Source organism: Gouania willdenowi, chromosome 16 (assembly GCF_900634775.1).
Source record: "Gouania willdenowi chromosome 16, fGouWil2.1, whole genome shotgun sequence".
NCBI classification, from domain to species: domain Eukaryota; kingdom Metazoa; phylum Chordata; class Actinopteri; order Blenniiformes; family Gobiesocidae; genus Gouania; species Gouania willdenowi.
Window position 1 is genome coordinate 16288666 of NC_041059.1, and position 19738 is coordinate 16308403.

Genomic DNA, 19738 nt, shown 5'->3' on the forward strand with positions numbered 1-19738 from the left:
TTATTTAAATAAATGCTACTTCTACTATCACACAGGGAGTTGTGTCCATAATCATAGTAACAGTAACACACGTAACAATATGGCGAACAGACACAAAATATCAGTTTTCAAACGTTTACTTAAATTTACTGGGGTTAATTTAGTGGGTCGTTGGTATGACCCACATTGAAATGGAATAAGTATTGTTTTTCCTTTGGAAAATATATGTATATATTTATATATACAGACAATACATTTGATTTATCTGTTCTTCCATTTTTAAAACCCTTTTTGAGGTTGAAGGACGTTTTGGCAAATGACACAAAGCAGGAAGAACCACAGACATGACTAAATTCTAATTTCTAATTTCACATGTTTCAACACTAACCCTAACCTTAATCGTAATATTTTTTTGTTATAAGATATGTGCCATTATTGTTTCGTTTATACATGAGATTGGGATTTTGCCTATTTTTCTGACAAGGGGATGAGATTTTGTCTTTTGAGATTTTGTCCTGTCACCAACACAGAGACAAGCACAGACACATTCATCCTAGGGTCAAGACACGCCAATGAACCTCACATACATATTTTTGTCCTGGTTAAGTACATCAGATGAAACAAGTCGGCAATCAAAGAACGCACAAAGCTGCCAGGGCAGCATTACTGCTCCTCCGCACTTAAGTGCAGCTGTCCCTCCCCAACATGGTTTGTTTACATTTCTCAGTCACCCACAGGAGCCTGCAGCACCACCAGCCTCCAACCACAGAGCCTCGCCCCTATGAACTGCAAGGCCTGCTTTTCAAAGCAGTGACTCAAATCTCTCACAGCTTAACAACACAAGCAGTGAAAACAGTGGTGTCTGTGGTTATCTCACAGGTGAGGGCAATTACAACTGACATCCTGACGTGAGACAGACAGCTGAAAACTTGACACTGCCAGCATTACACAAAACGTGCCCTTTACAGGTGAGAGTGCTGAGGCAGACAAGGTGGAGAGGTACTTACTTGTCGAATCTGACAGACAACTGCTTTGAGGAGTCTGGTCAAACTGAACATGAGATCATTGCAGCTGGCATTGCTTTGAACACTGCTGCACTGGACACTTAGAGACAACGTCTACCTTTGAACGACAAAGGGGGCAGCAAGTCACCTGCTTCACCCACGACCTGGCAATTTTCAGATTCCCTGTGTTGTTTGAAGGGCCTGTGGAATGTGGAACAAATCCCCTCAGCTTTATCGCCTGAACGCGCTCCCCATTGGCCGGCCTTATGAGCCGGGGGCCTGTGCAGGAGCTTACAGAATTTCACATGGAGGCCTGAAACAGAGCAACATCCTGTTTGAGTCCCACACTGGCTTTGATATGCCATCACCTTGTGTACTTGCTTCTTTCTTATTTGCTACATGTCGAGTGTCTAATTTTTTTAAAGGCATTTTGCACTAAAAACTTAAGCTTAACCTATTATGTCACTAAATTGACCAGTTGACCAGTTTTCTATATCAAATATTGATAAAAGTCAAAATTAAGTGTACATTTTGTGGTTTGATATTAAAAGATAATCCCCTTTATTGGAATGATTGGAGATTTAGTTGGGTTTTTTCTTCTTCATAGAAATAAGACGTGGAAGAAGGCCAAGCATCATCAGAGGTGATCAGACCAGGATGAGTTTGGTCATGCCGTGCGTGTGATGAAGCCTCATTTTTGTACAATAAGTAATCCACAGAAAGTCAGGATGTGTGATGACTTGACCATCATATAAACATGTGAATCCTGAAGGCATCTGTTCCAACGTCAGACACGAGTGACGTTTGACTCTGAGCAACAAGCATGATTGGCTTAGCAGTCAGCTGAGAAGTTACAACCCCCAGTCAGATTGCACTTTTTGAGGACATTCTGAAGTTGGGGTACTGATATTGATATTGGAAATTGGTTTGTCAGCAACAAAATAACAAATCGGATCGGATTATGTCTCTCTGATACGAGCAGTCAGATACAAGGAGTCATTCCTGTTCCAGCAGCTGACAGAACGAAATACTGTAAAACAAAAAATAACTGAAGTGAAACTGAATTGTTATTTTGCACTTTTAAAAGTATGGTTTATTTTTGTATTGTATTTTTATTGTTTTTGTGGTCATTAATGCAGGGTCTTCTAATTTTTTAAAAATGTTTTATATATTTGTTCTTAGTCATTGTATAATATTCTTATGTTTAAGTTAAACTGTTGGTGTTTTTTGCAGCTTTAAAATGACATTTGAGTTGTTATTGGATTTGTTGATGTTATTTTTCAGGGTCTTCTAATTTATTTAATATTTATTTATTTCTTATGTTTAAGGTTAAAATGTATGGAACCCATTGGTTGATAATAAAAGGGTCAGTTTTATACCTACTATTGCTGACTATTGTTCTCTGTTAGAGTGATATCACATTTTGTGACTTTCCATACTACAAAATAATCAATTGAAATATGTATCACTCATGCTCATATATCGACTTGATGTCGGTATCGGCCAGTACTCAAGGCTGCAATAATGGTATTTTATCTGAAGGTAAAAAATTTGGATTGGGACACCAATATTCTGAAGTAATGTAAAAAATATTATTGTTAATATGCTTAATATGATCAACTACCTGCAGAATGCTGCAATGGCTAAATCATCCAACTGCTACATTTGTCCCTCTTGAGATATATGGTATTTAAAAAGTAAATTAAATACAATTAGATTATTCCTCAATTTCTTATCAGTTATTATTATTATTATTATTATTTAATTAATTTAACAAAAAATAGAGTTGCTGTGATATTTCCCAAACCTCAAAGCCTCATGTTAAGGGTTATTATTGTTATTTTTTATCAAATAACTGCTTATTGGAGCGCACATTAACATTCACACTTATACGATTGGGCTGCATAATGCCATTAAACATTGAGTGGTATATAATACTTTTGTACAACAGTCAGCATGTTATTTTGTTATTGATGAGTTTCTGGAAATTTCTGAAAAAAAACGAAGTTCTCCGCACTTCCTGTCCATTTGGTATAAATGACTTGTATATCTGACAGGATGTAACTCTGTGACATCAGATAGAGCGCTAGTCCTGTTTATCATAAAGCTATCAAAGCCCACATTATTGAAGCCAAGTTGATCTGGGCACTGATGACAGAGGTTGGTTAGCTACTGATGCTAATGTTTATTTCTGCCTCACTCGGGGTCATAATCAAAGTGAGAAAATGATTGGGGAGGGTCGCCGCTTTTCATTGAACAGCAGGTGACTGTTATATAGACTGGCAAGCATGCTCATCTCTGGCCACAGCTGTTGTTATACTGGGACCAAAGAGCTTCACCACTGTGATTGATGTTCTGCCAATGGAGGGGCTTTTGCCTTGTGCTTGACCCCTGAGTGAGCAGCGCTACCCTGAAAAGACCATATCTGGGCCATCTCGGATCATCCAGAAGACGGAGAGGCTTTTTGCTCTAATCTCATTTCTATTCATAGATAGATCTGAGCACCGTGATACATGGATGGAGCATAAATGAAACATTTTGCAAAGAGTCGGACATATTGAACCACAAAATTGTAAAACCATGTCACTGAGTGTCTCTGAAGGTTCTCCGTCATCCATAAATGTGGGACACAAGATGGTCAAAGTGCATTCCAAAAGCTCATAAGTTCACCCATGAGGAAATCAAAAGTAGTGATGCACCGATATTTAGTATTTCTGATACGTATTCGATGAATGATTTAAAAAAAAAAAAAACACACACACTTTTATTTTAATTTAGAAACTAAGAAAACCCATTTTTTTATAAATCCATGTACCCTTCGTTCTTTGGTTATTCTAGTTTAAAACCAAATCAAAATAACAAATAAACAGTGTTGTTATTTTTGTTTTACTGATTTAAAACCAAAACAGAAATACAGAAAAACCAAAAACCAAACAAGCAGCGTTTTTTATTTATTTATTTTAGCTTGTTCTGTTTGTGTGATATTTTGATAATTACAGGGAAATTAGAGCAAGAACTGATGTCCGCTGCACCATGTTTCCCTCCCCAGGTCCTGGACCAGGTCTCCACACACAATATTTCAGCAGTTTTCTGGTCCTGCTTCTGTTTTCATTCAGTGTGTGGTTGTTTTAACTCATAAAAAGCTGCTCACGTTTAGGTTTTGTTTCGCGGTGCTACGATCCAAATAGTATCCAAATAAAGTGGTGACCGACATTCAACTGTGAGGCTGGTGTGAGGAACAATAGATGTTAGAACTTCTACCATGTGACACTTTTGCAAAAAAAAAAATGACAGCTTTTCTGAGGGCAGTAAAAATATTTATTTTGCACGTTATAAATACTGCTAACAGCAGCCGTCAACACACACGGAAGTTGATCACAAGAAACGAGGAGCACCACTAAATTGATTACACCACCTCTAGTTCCACACATGTACGTTTTACATAACATCCATTTTTTGGTTTTGATTTATTGCTGTATTAATAATGTTTCAATTCACCAGGAACGTGACTTTTTATTTCCGGACCGGGAGCAAAAGTCCACCCAGTCACCGGTTTATCTGGATACTATTTGGACCGTAACACTGTTCGGTAAAGTTGGAAGATATTCACAGATTCAGACTTCCAGCATCAATAACTCATTAACAAAACGTTATCGACACAAATTACGCCTCTGCCAACGGTGTGAGATGGACAACATGATACAAGATTATTTTTTATCAAACGCAGCAGAATAAAAGTCCGTCTGTCGGTTGTTCTGTGTGGTGAGATTAAAACATGAGGCTCTCGTCCTAGTTTCTTCGTAAATATCCAAATATCACACAGACAGAACCAGGTTTAAATTTAAAACTGAAAAATGCTGCTTGTTTGGTTTTTCCGTTTTCCTGTTTCTGGTTTTAAATTAATAAAACAAAAAAAACAATCCGTTTTTTTAAAAAAAAAAATTTTTTAATTTGGTTTTGAAACGAAATAACCAAAGAATGAAGGGTACACGGATTATTATGGCTATTTTTTTTACTGTAGTTGTTTTCCTTTCATGGCTCAGCAAAAGTTCAGTAAAATGTAAAAAACAACAATTAATGTCAAATTATTCAATTAAATTAATTCAGCTTTATTTATATAGCGCTAAATACAACAAAAGTCATCTCAAAGCGCTATCAAAATATAAAATATGTAATAAAAAGAAAAAACCCAACAAATTCACATGAAGAAGCACAAGTGACAGTGGGAAGAAAAAACTCCCATCTAACAGTTTTTTTTCTTTCAACAGGAAGAAATCTCCAGCAGATGAGATTTATGATTTATATAAATACAATGTGCACAGATCAGACAATACACCTTCTGAAGTGAGATAGATTTATGTTGGCACAAATTTCTGTTGGATTGACAAACAGATTTGAACATCTCCAAAGCTGCAACAGAAATAGTACATCAAAAGTTGTTCGTCTAAAGAAATGTGATGAACCAGAGACAGAGCAGTGACGCATGTTCTGATAAAGGTTTAAACAGCCCATCACAGAGTGTTGCATAAAGATGGAAAATGTGGATATAAGGCACATTTATATCCTTGCATTGTTGTGCAGTTTTTTACTTGGGAAAACTTTTAGCTTTACCTCTGAACCGTTTGAATAGTTTGTCTCAAACACGTTGATCCAAGAAGGCAAAAGGTTGCTCATTTCTTCTAAAGTTGAACACTTTTCATCTTTTTTTTCTGTTTTGCAAAATAGTGAGCAAAATGTTGTGTAACCGACCCTCCCCCTCCTCACCTTCCCCTTTACTCAGCCGTACAACCACTCACATCTGGTTTTGAGTCCAGGCCAGCTTGGTTTCTTCTGGAATGGTGGGCTTTTATTTCTCAATGGCCCCACTCCTTCTCCAGTTTCATTCTTCAGTATTTATAAGAGTATGCAGTTTGTGTACCTTTCCTCACATTGATACTCCGCCGACCTCATTTTCATTATAGGGGAACCGCACATCATCTCAAGCTTTTTCTGAGAGGGAGCAGGAATGCTGCTTGGCCGTAGGTCATCAAGGCTTTTATGTGTCAGTGTCAAATGAAATGCGTGATTTGAAAACTTCTCAGTTCTGTCCGATCAGCATTTCAGTACAGAGGCTAAACGACATAAGATTAAAGAGAAAGGGCCGATTGTTTGTTTTGGATGGCACAGAACAATAGTAATTCAACAAGAGCTCTGTATTTAACCGTTGATTTATTGTTTTTTTTAAGTAAGAATGACAAATTTCATGTCCAAATGATTCCAAATGAAACAAAAAGTTCATATTTTATTCTCGATATCCAGTGCTAATGTTTGTTTTAAAAGAACGTTACGGACATCTGATCATAATGGTGCTGTAATTTAAACCCTGAGGCCAGAGGAACTATTTCAACAGCACTCATGTTAGCCTCTCCTGTTTTAGTAAACATCATATTTCCAAATCAGTGATGCATCAAATGGTTTGAAGAATGGATTTAAAGGAACATGTGCAGGTATGTTTACGGGGGTGAGCGCGAAGGGTCGATACGGGAACAAAGATGTGCAGTGTTTTCCAGTGGGAGGATGGGTGCCAGGCAGGAGAGAAGGAGAGGGAAAGACTCGCTGGGGGATTTCTGATGTCACCAGGTACGGAGCGATGGAAGCTTCCCTTGGTTGCACTATGCCACATAAAAGTCTGGGAGCAGGCTGAGGCTTCAGGGAAGTTTTGCATTAAACACGAACAAACATCACACACCGTCGGTTCTGTCTTTTATACGAGGTGCTGGAGAGATAGGATCTGTTTACACAGTGCAGCGTCTCTACATATTTCCACAGCATTCTAATAACTTATCCAGTGTTGGTGCCACACATGCTCTTTTACATCTTTCTCTTCCTCACTTAGTCTGCATACATGATCAAGGATTTTTATCGGAAGCACATGGCTTTAAATGTTAGCAGATTTCCGTGGCCCACAGAGCAGTTTGTGATCTGATAGCGAAAGAATGAGAGCTGCTAAATGCCAGAAAGCAGTTAATTACACATGTGGTGGGCAGATTTAAGGCCGACACTGTGGGCGATGAGGATGGAGATGCCATGTGTTTAGACGTTAAACTGCAGACTGCGGTCAGACCCGGCCTGCTCTCTCATTAGCTTCCCCCCAATGGATGTAATGAGGATGGAGGTGGTGGTAGTGGTGGTGGTGGGAGGTAAAGCCATGTGTTCAACACAAGCCCCGCTGGGCCCTCATACTGCGTACCCAGCAAGACGTCTCCTGATATCTGAATTTTAATTAAAGAGCAGATTTAGATATGGCAATTATTTGATTGATTCTCTTCATTATATTTAATGTTAAATCTTGTCTTTCATTTAGAGGTGCTGAGACCTTGGTCTGCACTCCCATGGGATGGATGATGACAAGATTCAATTACTGTCTGATGTTGCCTCCAAACGGCACCATAGCGACTGTGTAAAATCCTTTTGCTTACATGCTGCCCTTCATTAGGGGACTGCAATACAAAGAACAAAGATAAAAGCATCCAGAGTAGAAGGGAAACAACAACTTGGCTTCAGAAACCACAAAAAGTGTGTGTCTGTGTGTGTTTTTGATGATTAAAGACTGCTTCTTGTTTGGGGCCTAGGGAGCTGTATCGCTTGTCTTCACTTCTCCTTTCCAGATACTCTAAAAGCCCACCTCCATCTCTCCCACTGAGCTGCCAGAGAATGGCGTAAGCAACAGATAGGCCTATCTTAGACACGCATCCTCCTCTCCATCCCCTCTTATCTGCACCCCTCTTCTCCCATCTTTGTTTCCTTTATCTTTTCTACTTTTCCCTCTTCCTACTGCTTTTTTCTTTGCTCCTTCCTTTTCCTGATTACCTCCTATGTTCTTACTCTCCCCAACTCCCAGTCTAATGGTGCATTTACTGTTTCTGAGGGCCAATTTACAAGGAGTGTCCAAACATTGACCCTGAGCCATGCTGCCCCCCCCCTCACTTCCAGCAGTGAAGGTCAGGACCAGATTACAGGCTGGAGGTATCATCCTCTGAAGTGAGGAATAATCACCATCTTTGAGATTGTTAAACAGAACCACACGGCCCCTGACACTGTGCTCCATTCGAGGAAGGAGTGAGGGGGGGGTCCAGAGGCGGCCTCGTTCACCTAAACGCATGCAGATGTTCGGACTCTTGCTTGAAAGTACATGAAGTTCTTTTGTTTTTTTGCATTTATCTGTTTTTTATTTGTCCCACCCCAATGGGCCTCCTTGATTCAATCGGGTGGGATTTTATTTCAAAGTGTGTGTTGCAGCTTAGAGGCTTCAGAATGACGTAAATAAGATGAATCATTTGTTGTTTAAATACTTGTGGTTTGGGGCCTGTGCTGCACTTAATTTTCATTGTTTCCACAACCCAGTTGTAATTAAAGATTGTGTGCTGTGTGCATGCGTTTGTGTGCAAGTTTGGATGTGTGTGTGTGTGTGTGTGTGTGTAGCAGATGTGTGGTATAGTAGTTATATGAATGCATTGTGGTTCTGCTTTATGCTGCATATTGATTTTTCACATTGCAGCTGAGCCTTCCTCCACTTCCACCCCATTCCCCCAGCTTTTGTTTTATGACTTTGGAATTGTGTATTTAATCAGCCCCATCCTATCTGCATGGAAATTTCCATCTGGCAGTTGTTCTCCTTTCAAAAATAAATGTAGCTGAGGGCTTGTTGTGAGTTTTGGATTCAATAAACCAAACTTGTCAGTGTTGGATTTGAGAACTAGAGCAAGACTTGTTCTTTAAAACTGGGCTTCAGCCACGTTAATCAGGGTGAGACTGAGCAGGTATAGGCCGTCAGATGATGAAGTGCATCGTGGGTCTTTTGATGGATGTGAGGGATCCTTCTGAGCGGCTCGGAGGAATCTTGAAAGCTCAGCTGTGGCGGCGCTCGTTGTGTCCCAGACAGTGAAACACAATAAGCGTGCAGATGTTCAAAGTGTTTGAACATGCTGGAGCCTCCAGTCTCCCTCTGCTCATCTGAGTAGGAAATGCTTCAGCTGAGGCTGTTTGTTTTCTCTGTGTCTGTGGTCTGAGCTGTAGATTCCCTTACATCTCTGCCCCCCCTTCACTTTTTCCTAATTTCTTCCCTTTTCTCCAGGAGTTTCCAAATGGTGTGCTGAAGGGACGACCACATCCAGATCAACACTGTCCCCTAGAGGGTAAGTCAGTCAGGAGGGAGGGGATTTCACTCACCCTTCACTGATCTGCAATTGAATGTTCCATAACTGAGCAATTGCCAAATATGACAAAAAGCTTCATGAATCAATGTGTAAGTGTGCCTTCATTCTGAAGACATGTATTTAATCTAATGATCAAATGAAAGTTTCTTTCTCGGTGTAGAGTATTGCTTGAAGATGTTTCACTTCTTGTCTGACAAAACAGGCAATATATCTTTCAAATATTGATATTTTATTCCGCCTAGAGAACTGATACACAGGGATATACATTACAGCACACCAAGAAGAAAAGGAATTGGGATAGTACCAGTATTATCTGAATGTTTATATTTTGTACCCAGGGATGAAATTGTATTTTCTTTGGTACACTAAAACAAACAGAAACAGAAATAAATTGAGAAATAAAAACAGAAAAGGTGGAGAATTATTATTATTATTGTTTTTTTTTTTTTTTACAGCTGTTCAATAGGACAATATTTAAAGATTTAAAATTCGACTGCATCCCTTTGTCCTTTTAGTGGCTCTTCCTCCAGAAAAGGGAGAGGGCTGTGAAAGCTACCTGCAGTACATTCATCCAGAGGATGGAGACAAGGAGATGCTCAGAGATTCCACCAAAGTTTCTGCAAAGAAACGCATCAGCTTGGATGTAAGTAGTAGTCATACAACCTGGCAACTCTTTGGTGATGGCATTTAGTTCAAAATTACTCATCAGAAATTTATCAAATAGTTTTTTTTTTTGCAAAAAAGTGAACCCAAATGTCTGTTTGCATGCTTTTATGAAAAAATCTACTTTACAATTGAGCAGACCTCTGACTGTTTCTTTAATGCTTTGTGCAGGGTTGGCTTTGTCACGGCAATTTTGCGGTTGCCCACATTTGGAAACATGATTCTACATGTTAGATTAATAAACATGACTTCTTGCATCTTACTGTGTGTGTTTGACTTTAAAGTTAAGGTTTGTCTTGGAAAATGGTTAATGTAAGACATTTATTCAGCACAGAACAGTTGCCCTGTTAAAATCTAGATACATTTAGATAGAATATGTAGATGGTAACTTGACTTACACATTCCACTGAGTTTTTTTGACATGTCTTTGGTGGCTGTCATCAAGATCTTTGTTCCTCTTCGTCGTTCGCTCGACGCCTAAGATTTTTTTCCCACTAACATACATGTCACCAGATACAACAGAATTAAAGTCACTGCCAAAATCTTGTAACTGAGAGCCATAGTTACACTCATGATTCCTGAAGGAAGGTTGAAAAAAACCAAAACAAAACAAAAAACACTTTATGAAAGGCTCACCACCATGACTCGTTTTACTTTGTTTTTGGAGTCTGTTGGAAATGTGAGGTTTACAGATTGAAAAGCAGGGTTTTATTTGGCTTGAGCTATAGGGAGGAATAAAATACTTCAAATTTAGTTTTACAAGGAAACACGATATTTAATACAAAGACAGCACTAGATATGGACGTTTTTAAAACATGTATAGATGTGAGAATAGATGTCAAATTTTTGTTTGGGCATTACGAACTACATTTTATGTGTCATGTCAAAGCTTGGCTGAAAACAGATCAAAACGAGAACTGAACACATAAAGTTGGATAAGTAGCGGAACGTTCCATAGTTTGAATCTCAAGGTTGACCCGTTCCCCCCAACATTAAAACATACATGGGGGGATGATTCCAAGACAAAATCCCAGCGGAGAATCTTATTAATTATCAAAAACCAAATTATAAGAATACCAGATGCCAACACGTATCGTTAACCAGAATCCTATAGTCCCCTGCCCTTACCTTAACTATAACCGTAACTGTCAAGATCTTGTTCATATTTTATTTAAGATTTATATCTTTTTGCGTGACAGTCGGTTTTTTGTTTACTTTTTTAAAATGGGTGTTTTGGTGCAGACATTTGTCACATTACAGCAACTTTGCATCATCTCAACAATCTGACCACTGATATTATGCTCCAGTTCATGTTTAATGATCAAATAAACTCCTTGGAACTGCAGAAGTAAGCCTTCTACCCATCATTTCCCTGACAAGACATCCAACCATAGTCAGTCACTAACATTTGATCTCTGCTGCCCCCTAATGGCACCAGCTATGCTGTTTATCCTTCTAACAGGTGGTAAAAGAGCTTTAAACCACTGATGTGTGTTAAAGAGTAAAAGATGACATTTATATTTGCAGGATCTTGAATGCGACGTGTCTATGGAGGACGACAACCGTCAGGAGTGGATCTTCACTCTTTATGACTTTGACAACAGTGGGAAAGTTACTAAAGAGGTTTGTGAGTTTCACTTCTCCCCATATTGTGATGTAACGTTCGTAACAGTGGATTTTGATGAAAACTGTTTATCTGTAACCACAGGACATGTCGAGTTTGATGCACACCATTTATGACGTGGTTGATGCCTCCATCAATCAGTCCTGTCAGAACAAAAGCAAGACTCTGCGAGTCAAACTGACAGTCACTCCTGAGCCAAAGAGCCAGAGAAGAGAAGGAGTAGCAGGTAAACGGAAATAAACTCACAAAAGTCAAAAGGCGAGTTTATAAATTCAGCATGTTTTGTGTGACTGGTGCTTTCCCACTTTGACAAAGTAAAAAAATAAACAGTACTTTCACACATCACATATAAACTTAAACAGTTGCACTTTTACTTTGTTCAGAAAACATTTTACTAAGTGCAATTTTTGCCTCGGTGATGGTCACATCAACTTTGTCTTCAGGTTTGGATCCCAATCAATACATTAATCTGCTTCAATCTCTTAACTTTTCTTTCTCCAGAGCGCAGCCACCAGGAGGACAGTCATACAGCAAACAAGCGCTTATCCTCCTACATTAGGTTAGTATCACTTGTTGACATAAAATTCATCAAAGCTTGAATTTCTCATGATTTATGTATTTCTCTAATGTCTCACTGGACTTGGTACGTCCTACTTGCCTGATCTGTTGCACGTTCCATCAAGACCACTCAGATCTGCTGACCAACATCTGGCTACAGAACCTTAATGTAGACTGAAGTATCAAACATTTGCAGTAGCAGCACCTAAAAATATCCATACTTCCAAGATGTTTGGATTCATATCCAAACCCAACTTGACTTGATCAGTGTCTACTGTCTACCCTAAAGTACTTGTTTAACCTTCAGAGATGAAACTATGATCAACTTTCCTTTTGTTTTGCTTGTGTACAGCAGCCGAGGCCAAAGCAATGAACCAGCAGCTGCTGAGGGCCAACATTATTGTGTGGATGAGAACACTGAGAGGAGGAATCACTATCTGGACTTGGCTGGAATAGAGAACTACACGTCTAGATTTGAAGGTAATAGATTTAGTGTCAATAAAATGTAATAGTCAACACAGGACATTGTATATTTTAAACAGCTTGTCCTTTTAAAAAAAAAAAAAAAAAAAAAAAAAAAAAAAAAAACAGCTTGTCCTGTCCTTTCAGGTACAACTCCAGTTCTACCCCCTCCAGAGGTTCAGGTTCGGAGCTCTCAAAGCCAGAGCCGCTCTCGTTCACAGGGCCCCGAAAACCAAGTTGTTCATCATCGGCGTTCGCAGGTCATCAGTGACAGCTACGTCCCAACGGAGTCTCGGAGCAAAGGAACACAGTTTGTCAAATCCCCCAAAGGAACCTATAAAGGAGGTAATAATGTGGGCAGTGGAGGCGGGAAGTCTTCTAGATGTCACGGCTTGCACCCTCCTTTGCAAACGGTCCACAGGGGTCAGGATGTGTATCACTTACCGCACCAGGCCCAACCGTCTGCCCACCACCAGCATCCTTTACAGTATAGTCACAGCAAACGCCTGAGGGCCAGAAACCGTGACACGCTGTCCCCATCCAAAACCCCTCATCCTCACCCTCACCCTCACCCTCAGTCTCACCCCCAGCAGCAACAAGCTGCCATGCCCTCAGCACTGCCCAGCCACGAGAGGGAGCAGCTGTCTGCAGCACCGGGGAGCCCTGGGTTCATGGTTCCCATGGTTCAGCGCCATGAACACCACCATCACCATGAACACCACCACCACCACCACTACCATCATTACCACCAGACATGACTGACCCACAGTGACACTGTAAAGGACCGACCACAACCAGAAGCATCATTGTGAAGGACTAAGGAGCACAGTATGGCAGATGTTATCAGGACAAGAGGAACAAATATGTCGTCTTTTCCTCACGGACCGCTACACTCCTGCCAAATATTTCCCTTGAAAGCTGTTGATAAAAGTCTAAAGAAGCTAAAGGTCAGAGCCGTGTTGTTGTGTGAAACCTTTCCAACAATATGGTTCTCAGGTGTAAAGGTGCTGCTGCTCTCCAGCTTTCACACAGGCTCTTCTTCTTTGTGAGAGCGGCTGTAGACTGAAGGTGGGGGTACGGGGTTTGTATAAAACCACCACTGTCAGTTTTAATGCAAAAATATAATTCTATATGAACAAATAAATATATATATGAACACATTTTTACTTTTTAATTATTGTACTCTATATGCATATCGTCATGGATTTAAGTATGCATATATGTATGTTGTCTTTTATATATTTTAATAAACGTTATACAGTTCAGTTATGTTACTGTCTGGACTGTCTATTTTTTGTCCACTGATTTAGAGGTAATAGGAAAGTACATTTGCAGCTTTAAATGTAAAATTATAATTGAGGGCTGCTTGTTGCTGATTAGGGTTCAAAGACTTCCAGCTGTTTTCTATTCACAGAGTGTAGGATATCAGTGATTTTGACGAAGGTTAAAGATGATGCCCAGTATTGCAGCTTTAATTGCTCATACACAGTAAACACACTAGTCTCTGCTTCACGCGTTCAACATTTGTGCTTGATGACTTCTCAACTGTTGGCTGAATTTCTATTTAATGGTCACAATGAGCCACTAGGTGGCAGTAATGTCATCTCAAAGTGGCATCCTGAGGGTGACTCCTGTAAAGTGGAAGGCCAAACACGTAGAAAAACAAATGAAGATACATTTATTATTATTATTATTATTATTATAAAGGCCAGCTGATGATTTTTCTGACAGCTTGACTGTGTTATCCTCTACTTTACAACTTGTGAAGGATGTTTCTTTGGATAAACATGGAATCTCCCCCAGTATGTCATATTATTAACTTATTGTTTAGTCTATTTGTGGACATTACTTTAAAAACATTCCCCTGAAACAAAATGTGCAGAGAGCATTGCATTCATTTGTGCTTTTAAACAAATGGACAAACTGAAACCGAACTATTTGTTTCCTCCATTAAAGTGTGACAGCTTTATAATGAAGCCTTATAAAGTAGTCCTGTGCTTTAGTGCCACCTATTGGCTGGCTGCAAGACAAGTTACAGTACAAGATATTCCAGCTCCAGGATAATGAGATATAATGGGATATTTTGTAAATTGGCAAAGGCTAAAAAGCACATTTTGCTCTCTTTTCCCATAACCCTTCTGACACCATGGTCTTTTATGGGATTAATACACTTTTTTATTATTATTATTATTATTATTTTGGGTAAAAATTGTGACTTCCACTCATAGAAACTAAACTCTATTTTAAAACATACATTGTTTTAGCAAATTATATAATACTGTGATAGCGATGACAGAAATATTTTCTGATTTTATATGACTGATGCGTCCTGTTATTATAGCACTCAAAAGAACAGGGCACCATTCCATCATAGGGTTTAGTTTAGGTTTGTTTTATAATTAGTTCTTAAGGTCCTTCTAAATTAGAAATCACATGTAAAAATAGACTTATGAAGTGGTCTTCCTGAACCCAATCTATTATGGAGCTATAGACTACTTTAAATGGAAATATGTGTGATGATGATCTCATCTCAGGAGTTAGGCTTAGCAAGATATATTGAGTTTTCTATTTTGGCGATAGAGAAAATTACAATATTGCCTATATATATATAATAAAATATCACAAAATAATATATCATTTTGTATTAAAACACTTGTTTTCCTTAAACATTCACATTACAGAACTCATTCATGCTGTCTCTTAAATTAGGGGAGAAAAAAAGCCAAAAGTGGCTCATATTGAGCAGCTGTTTGTTAATAAATGAGCCTGTGTTGCATTTTGCATCAGCAAATTGAACTCGGAATTGTTTTTCTCGTCTGACTTCATTTGAATTCAAAATATAGAGATTTATAGTGTTATATCGCCATTGTGAGGAAAAAAAAAAAAAAAAAAAAAAAATCGAGATGTGAGCCCATATCGCCCAGCGCTAGTACAAAGTCTTTGAGAACATAGAGGACAGCAGCAGCTACTTTGGCATTGTAACAAACCTATAATAAACAGGAGGTTGTAAGTTGTAACCCTTGTGTCTTTGGTAGGTTTGCTACTATTTCAGCTTTTCTATTTGAGAGGAAGGTCATTGTGCCTGTCAACTCTGTCCAGCATGTCTCTCAGCTGACAACAGTTGCACAAGATAATAATAATTATGATGATCATATTAATAATCAGAATCAGAATTCATTTATTAATCCTAGGGAGAAATTACTTTAATAATACTATTTAATAAATAAATCCCTTAGTCATCTGCAGTGAAGGAGCAGTTATCTAATGCTTTCTGAATCAAACTCAGGCCATAATAGTTCCTTTGTTGCCTTGTTAATTGGCAGCCTGGCTCACAGAAAGCTGCTCTCTGCTCCCTGTCAGGGCTTTAGAGGGACTGAGTCCGATCCCCGGCTGAGACAAACAATGGCAGCTATGAAAGGAAAGGGGAGGGAACTTTCTAATGCAAATATCCACTTTGTGCGCCTTGGAGAACCTGCACACTAAAAAAAAAAAAAAAAAAACTTTTAACTTCCAACCAAAGTGCAGCGTGCGGCGCGTCTAGTCTCGGACGTGGTTGTAGCAGCAACAACAACAGGTCAGGGTTGTGGTAATTATTCCGTTTTTAACACGCAAACCTGCTGATAAAGTGAAAAAAAGAAACGTTTGATTGACTCGGAAACAAATGGGAGAGTTTGTGGAGGGGAGGCGGGTTCTGAGACAGGACTAAAGGGACTAAGGACACCTGCTGGAGGCTCACTGCTCAGGTAAGTCATCTTGTTTATTTAACTTCTATCAATGTTCAACACTGTGTTTAAAAGCATATTTCACTGTTTTTGGTGCAGCTTATTTAATTTAGCTAAGCCTGTTAAAAGAAAACGTGATTATCCTTAAACCATCAATACATTAGCTTTCATTCATCACAAGCCAGAGAAAGGCTTTGCTCTACAATGGATCAGTGGGAGCCAGTCTGGATGGAGTGGTGCAAACTGGGAGAAATCTCACACACTTAAATGTTAATGCTTTTGTGTGTGAATTGACAACATTATCGAGGGGGGAAAAAAAGCTGTTTTCTGATGTTAAATAGTGCACCTGATGGTGAACTTGGTGACCCCCTTGGTGACCTTTTATCATTGCAAGCAATAGCTTTTTTTAAAAAAATACTTGCAAGGACACCCACGTTGGATATCATGCCGGCTGAATTAATGAAACAAAAAGTATTGGAATGAAATGCTACTGTAAAATCCCAGCACATCCCCCAGAGTGACATCAAAGCAAACTCAACATGAGGCCTTTATGTGAACAATTGCACCATTCTACCCTGCACCCCAACCCTGAGCACCCCCACAAGCCCCCTTTCCCAAATTTCCACTCGATTAAACCCTAAGCTGTGCAGATGAATCTGGAGGGAAAACGGTTCACTAGTTCTGACCCTCAAGTCGAACATAACTCCCAAATAAAGACTCGCCTCTCTGCTCCTATTATAGGCTGTGTACATTCAAAGAGCTGACCACCACCTGATTTGATAGAAACAAGTAATGCATCGAAGAGTAATGCTAGGTGTTTTTTTTAATTTTTGGATTCATATAAAAAGCTCATTATTTAAAAAAAAAAAAAAGTCAACAAGCTGTTATATTCTTAATATACCTGTATTGTTTTATAGTAACATTTCCCTATTTGATGCACAAACCTCCACCAAACACCAAATATCCTCTTTGCCAGATATTACCAGTTATCTGGATCAGTAATCCTAAACATGGTACCACGATTCTTCACACTTTAAAGGCTTGGAAGAAATGTCTATCCCTATTAATAACCATACAGTAGGTCCAGATGAAAGGCACCCCCATTTTAAAACAAACAACAAAATGGGATGAATTTCCCAATCCGGATCCGATCCAGATGCAACTTGGTGAGGTAATTAAAGAACCAAGCTGACAACTGAGTCAAATTTTATAAAGATCAGTCAATCATGAACTGAGATATTATTATTATTATTTTTATTTCACAAAGGATTAGAGATAGAGATTTCTAAGATTCCGATCCAGAATCAGTATATTGATCCAGATCTCCTTTAAAATCTAAGGGTATCTTCCATGGCCTAAGGTCTACCTTTGGTTTGAAAAAAAGATCACAATATGTCCAGTACATTTAAACACAGGTGAAAATGTGACCTCCTTGGTGGACGCAATAGATAAGAAATTTTCTTTCTGTCACAATCAAATTGTATCAGGTGTTAGATATTAGTATAGTAACTGGTAAGTGTGCACTTCAAGAGTGCATTGTAATGCTACGCGAATTCTGAGGTTGTATTCAGGCATGAACTTTGAGAAACTGCTGTGAAAGCCAACAAAGTGGTTTATGGCAACTAGTCCCAGTTTCAGGACTCCTGTGTCCCCTTTTTGTTGTTACAAAGCTGGGTCTTCTAATGAAAGTCAGACATTGTATTTTCTCATGTTGTCATTTCTCACAGTCGATTTTACTTTAGTTGTACGCGATCGTAGCCATTTTTGAGAATGAGCAGAAACAGATTCAAACCACTGTACACATTCTCTGTCCACTGCTGTGAGGTTGCCTGGCAATGAGAGTTGCTGGATAAACGCTCCTTGGGTTGCCTTTTCTTCCCTGCTGGCTTGTCTCTCCACTGTTCTCTGTCTTGCCACCCCCCACCTCGGCTTTCAGCTTGCCTTTACTTTTTTGCATACTAATAGGTGCAACCATGCCTCAATTGTAAACCGGACTGTCAAACGGATTACTTATTTGAAAAAAAGTGTGAGCCCAGCCAACAGTATCAGAATGTTTGAAAAGCTCAACGTAACATTGAATATTTTTACATTGTTATTGTTAGACCTGGGAAAAAAAGTCAAATCAGTCTCTGATTACATTTTAAGAGACTTTTTAGGTGACACTCGGTGTGTTTTTTTTCTATAATGTTCAAAATGCAGTTTATTTGCACTCTCAGCAGTATTCTACCAAAGGAGATGCAGCTCCTCAGGTGGACTGTAGAGGCAAGAGAGTGACACATATAAAATGACGCTAAAGACCAAAACAAATTACGTAATTTGTCACTAATGCTGTTATAAGTTTGCTGCTCAAATATGACAACTCGTCAGCTGTTCCTTCTTATTTGAAATGATCCAATCTTGTTTTTGGCCACTTGATGGGAAACCTTGCTGGGTCACAGAGTAACAAATGTTGATATAAACAGCCTTGTGACTGTTTTGTTGTTGAATCTCTTTTGTAACATTTGCTCTGATAAAGCAAGAATCATGCATCATAACTCATCTAGTTACTGGGTGTTCACTAGTTTTCGGGAATTTGCACAGCTGAAAGTCTAGTTTGTTGCTAATTTTGTTTATATCAGGAATAAGCACCAGAAAAGTTGGAACCTCATATATTCTTGTGTCTACCAGAGGATGGCAGCATGCAAGTTAAGTTGAAGTCATGCTGTAACATAGCAGTAAACACACTTTTTGTTGCTTTAGTTTACAACCTATGGCCTCCCTTGCCCCTCCCCTGTGGCTGAGTGACCAATCACTGTGCTCCTCTGACCATCAAGTGCATAATCAGGCTCATTTGTTGTTATTCAACATAAATAGTTGGTTTATGTGTTTCCCCTGTGTTTTTTATTCTAATTTATTAATAGTGATTGATCTGTGGCTCTCAGCCTCCTGTTTGCTTAGTGGGCGGGGCTTAAGTGGCTCCTATGATGCTAACGGTTGGCAACCCATGGTCTACTGTCCAGTAAGCCCTTCTGAAATCCCTTGAGGCTACAAACACATCACCGCAGTGTCAACATTTTTTCAAAAGCCACAACGTTTGAAGAATCCTAATCCTATCACTGCATCTTTAAACAGGAAGACATTATTCAGACAACAACTCACAAACAGCATACAGTAAGTGTTGGGTTTTTATATCAAACATGATTTCAATTGTTGACAGAAAGTTAGTTTACCTCTAGTGTTAGTTTACATTAGATCAATGCATATGAAAAATGGGATACTTAAATGGGAGGCAGTTTTGATTTAACTCACTCAGTGCTATTGACAAGATAATTTGTCATTTCAAATCCAAACGCTCTGTGCCATTGACGAGAAAACTCGTCATTTGCGTTTTATCATGGCGATTACTAGAAAACACCTTGGCGGAGGACCCTCATCAATATCTAAGCTGTAGGGTGATGTAGTGACCACCTGTTCCCTGAAAGTGGCAGCAGCGCACCTTTAGATGTGAGATTAGCCACTGATGCTACCATTAGCTAAGAAGGGAGAAGCAGG

At 39.1% G+C, this 19738-nt stretch overlaps 1 protein-coding gene across 2 annotated transcripts in view; it reads left to right on the forward strand.

The window, feature by feature from the left end:
- The window catches only part of nkd2b (NKD inhibitor of WNT signaling pathway 2b), a 29692-nt gene extending 15938 nt beyond the window's left edge, over positions 1 to 13754 (forward strand). The window contains exons 4-10 of one of the 2 annotated variants that reach the window (XM_028471825.1): positions 9097 to 9157; positions 9694 to 9821; positions 11369 to 11464; positions 11550 to 11691; positions 11967 to 12024; positions 12376 to 12503; positions 12633 to 13754. In XM_028471825.1, the coding sequence (XP_028327626.1) occupies positions 9097 to 9157; positions 9694 to 9821; positions 11369 to 11464; positions 11550 to 11691; positions 11967 to 12024; positions 12376 to 12503; positions 12633 to 13243 (1224 nt within the window). In that variant the 3' untranslated portion in view covers positions 13244 to 13754. The remainder of the gene's footprint in view (positions 1 to 9096; positions 9158 to 9693; positions 9822 to 11368; positions 11465 to 11549; positions 11692 to 11966; positions 12025 to 12375; positions 12504 to 12632) is intronic. The other variant, XM_028471826.1, reaches the window with a different exon arrangement.
- Positions 13755 to 19738: the final 5984 nt, after the last annotated feature.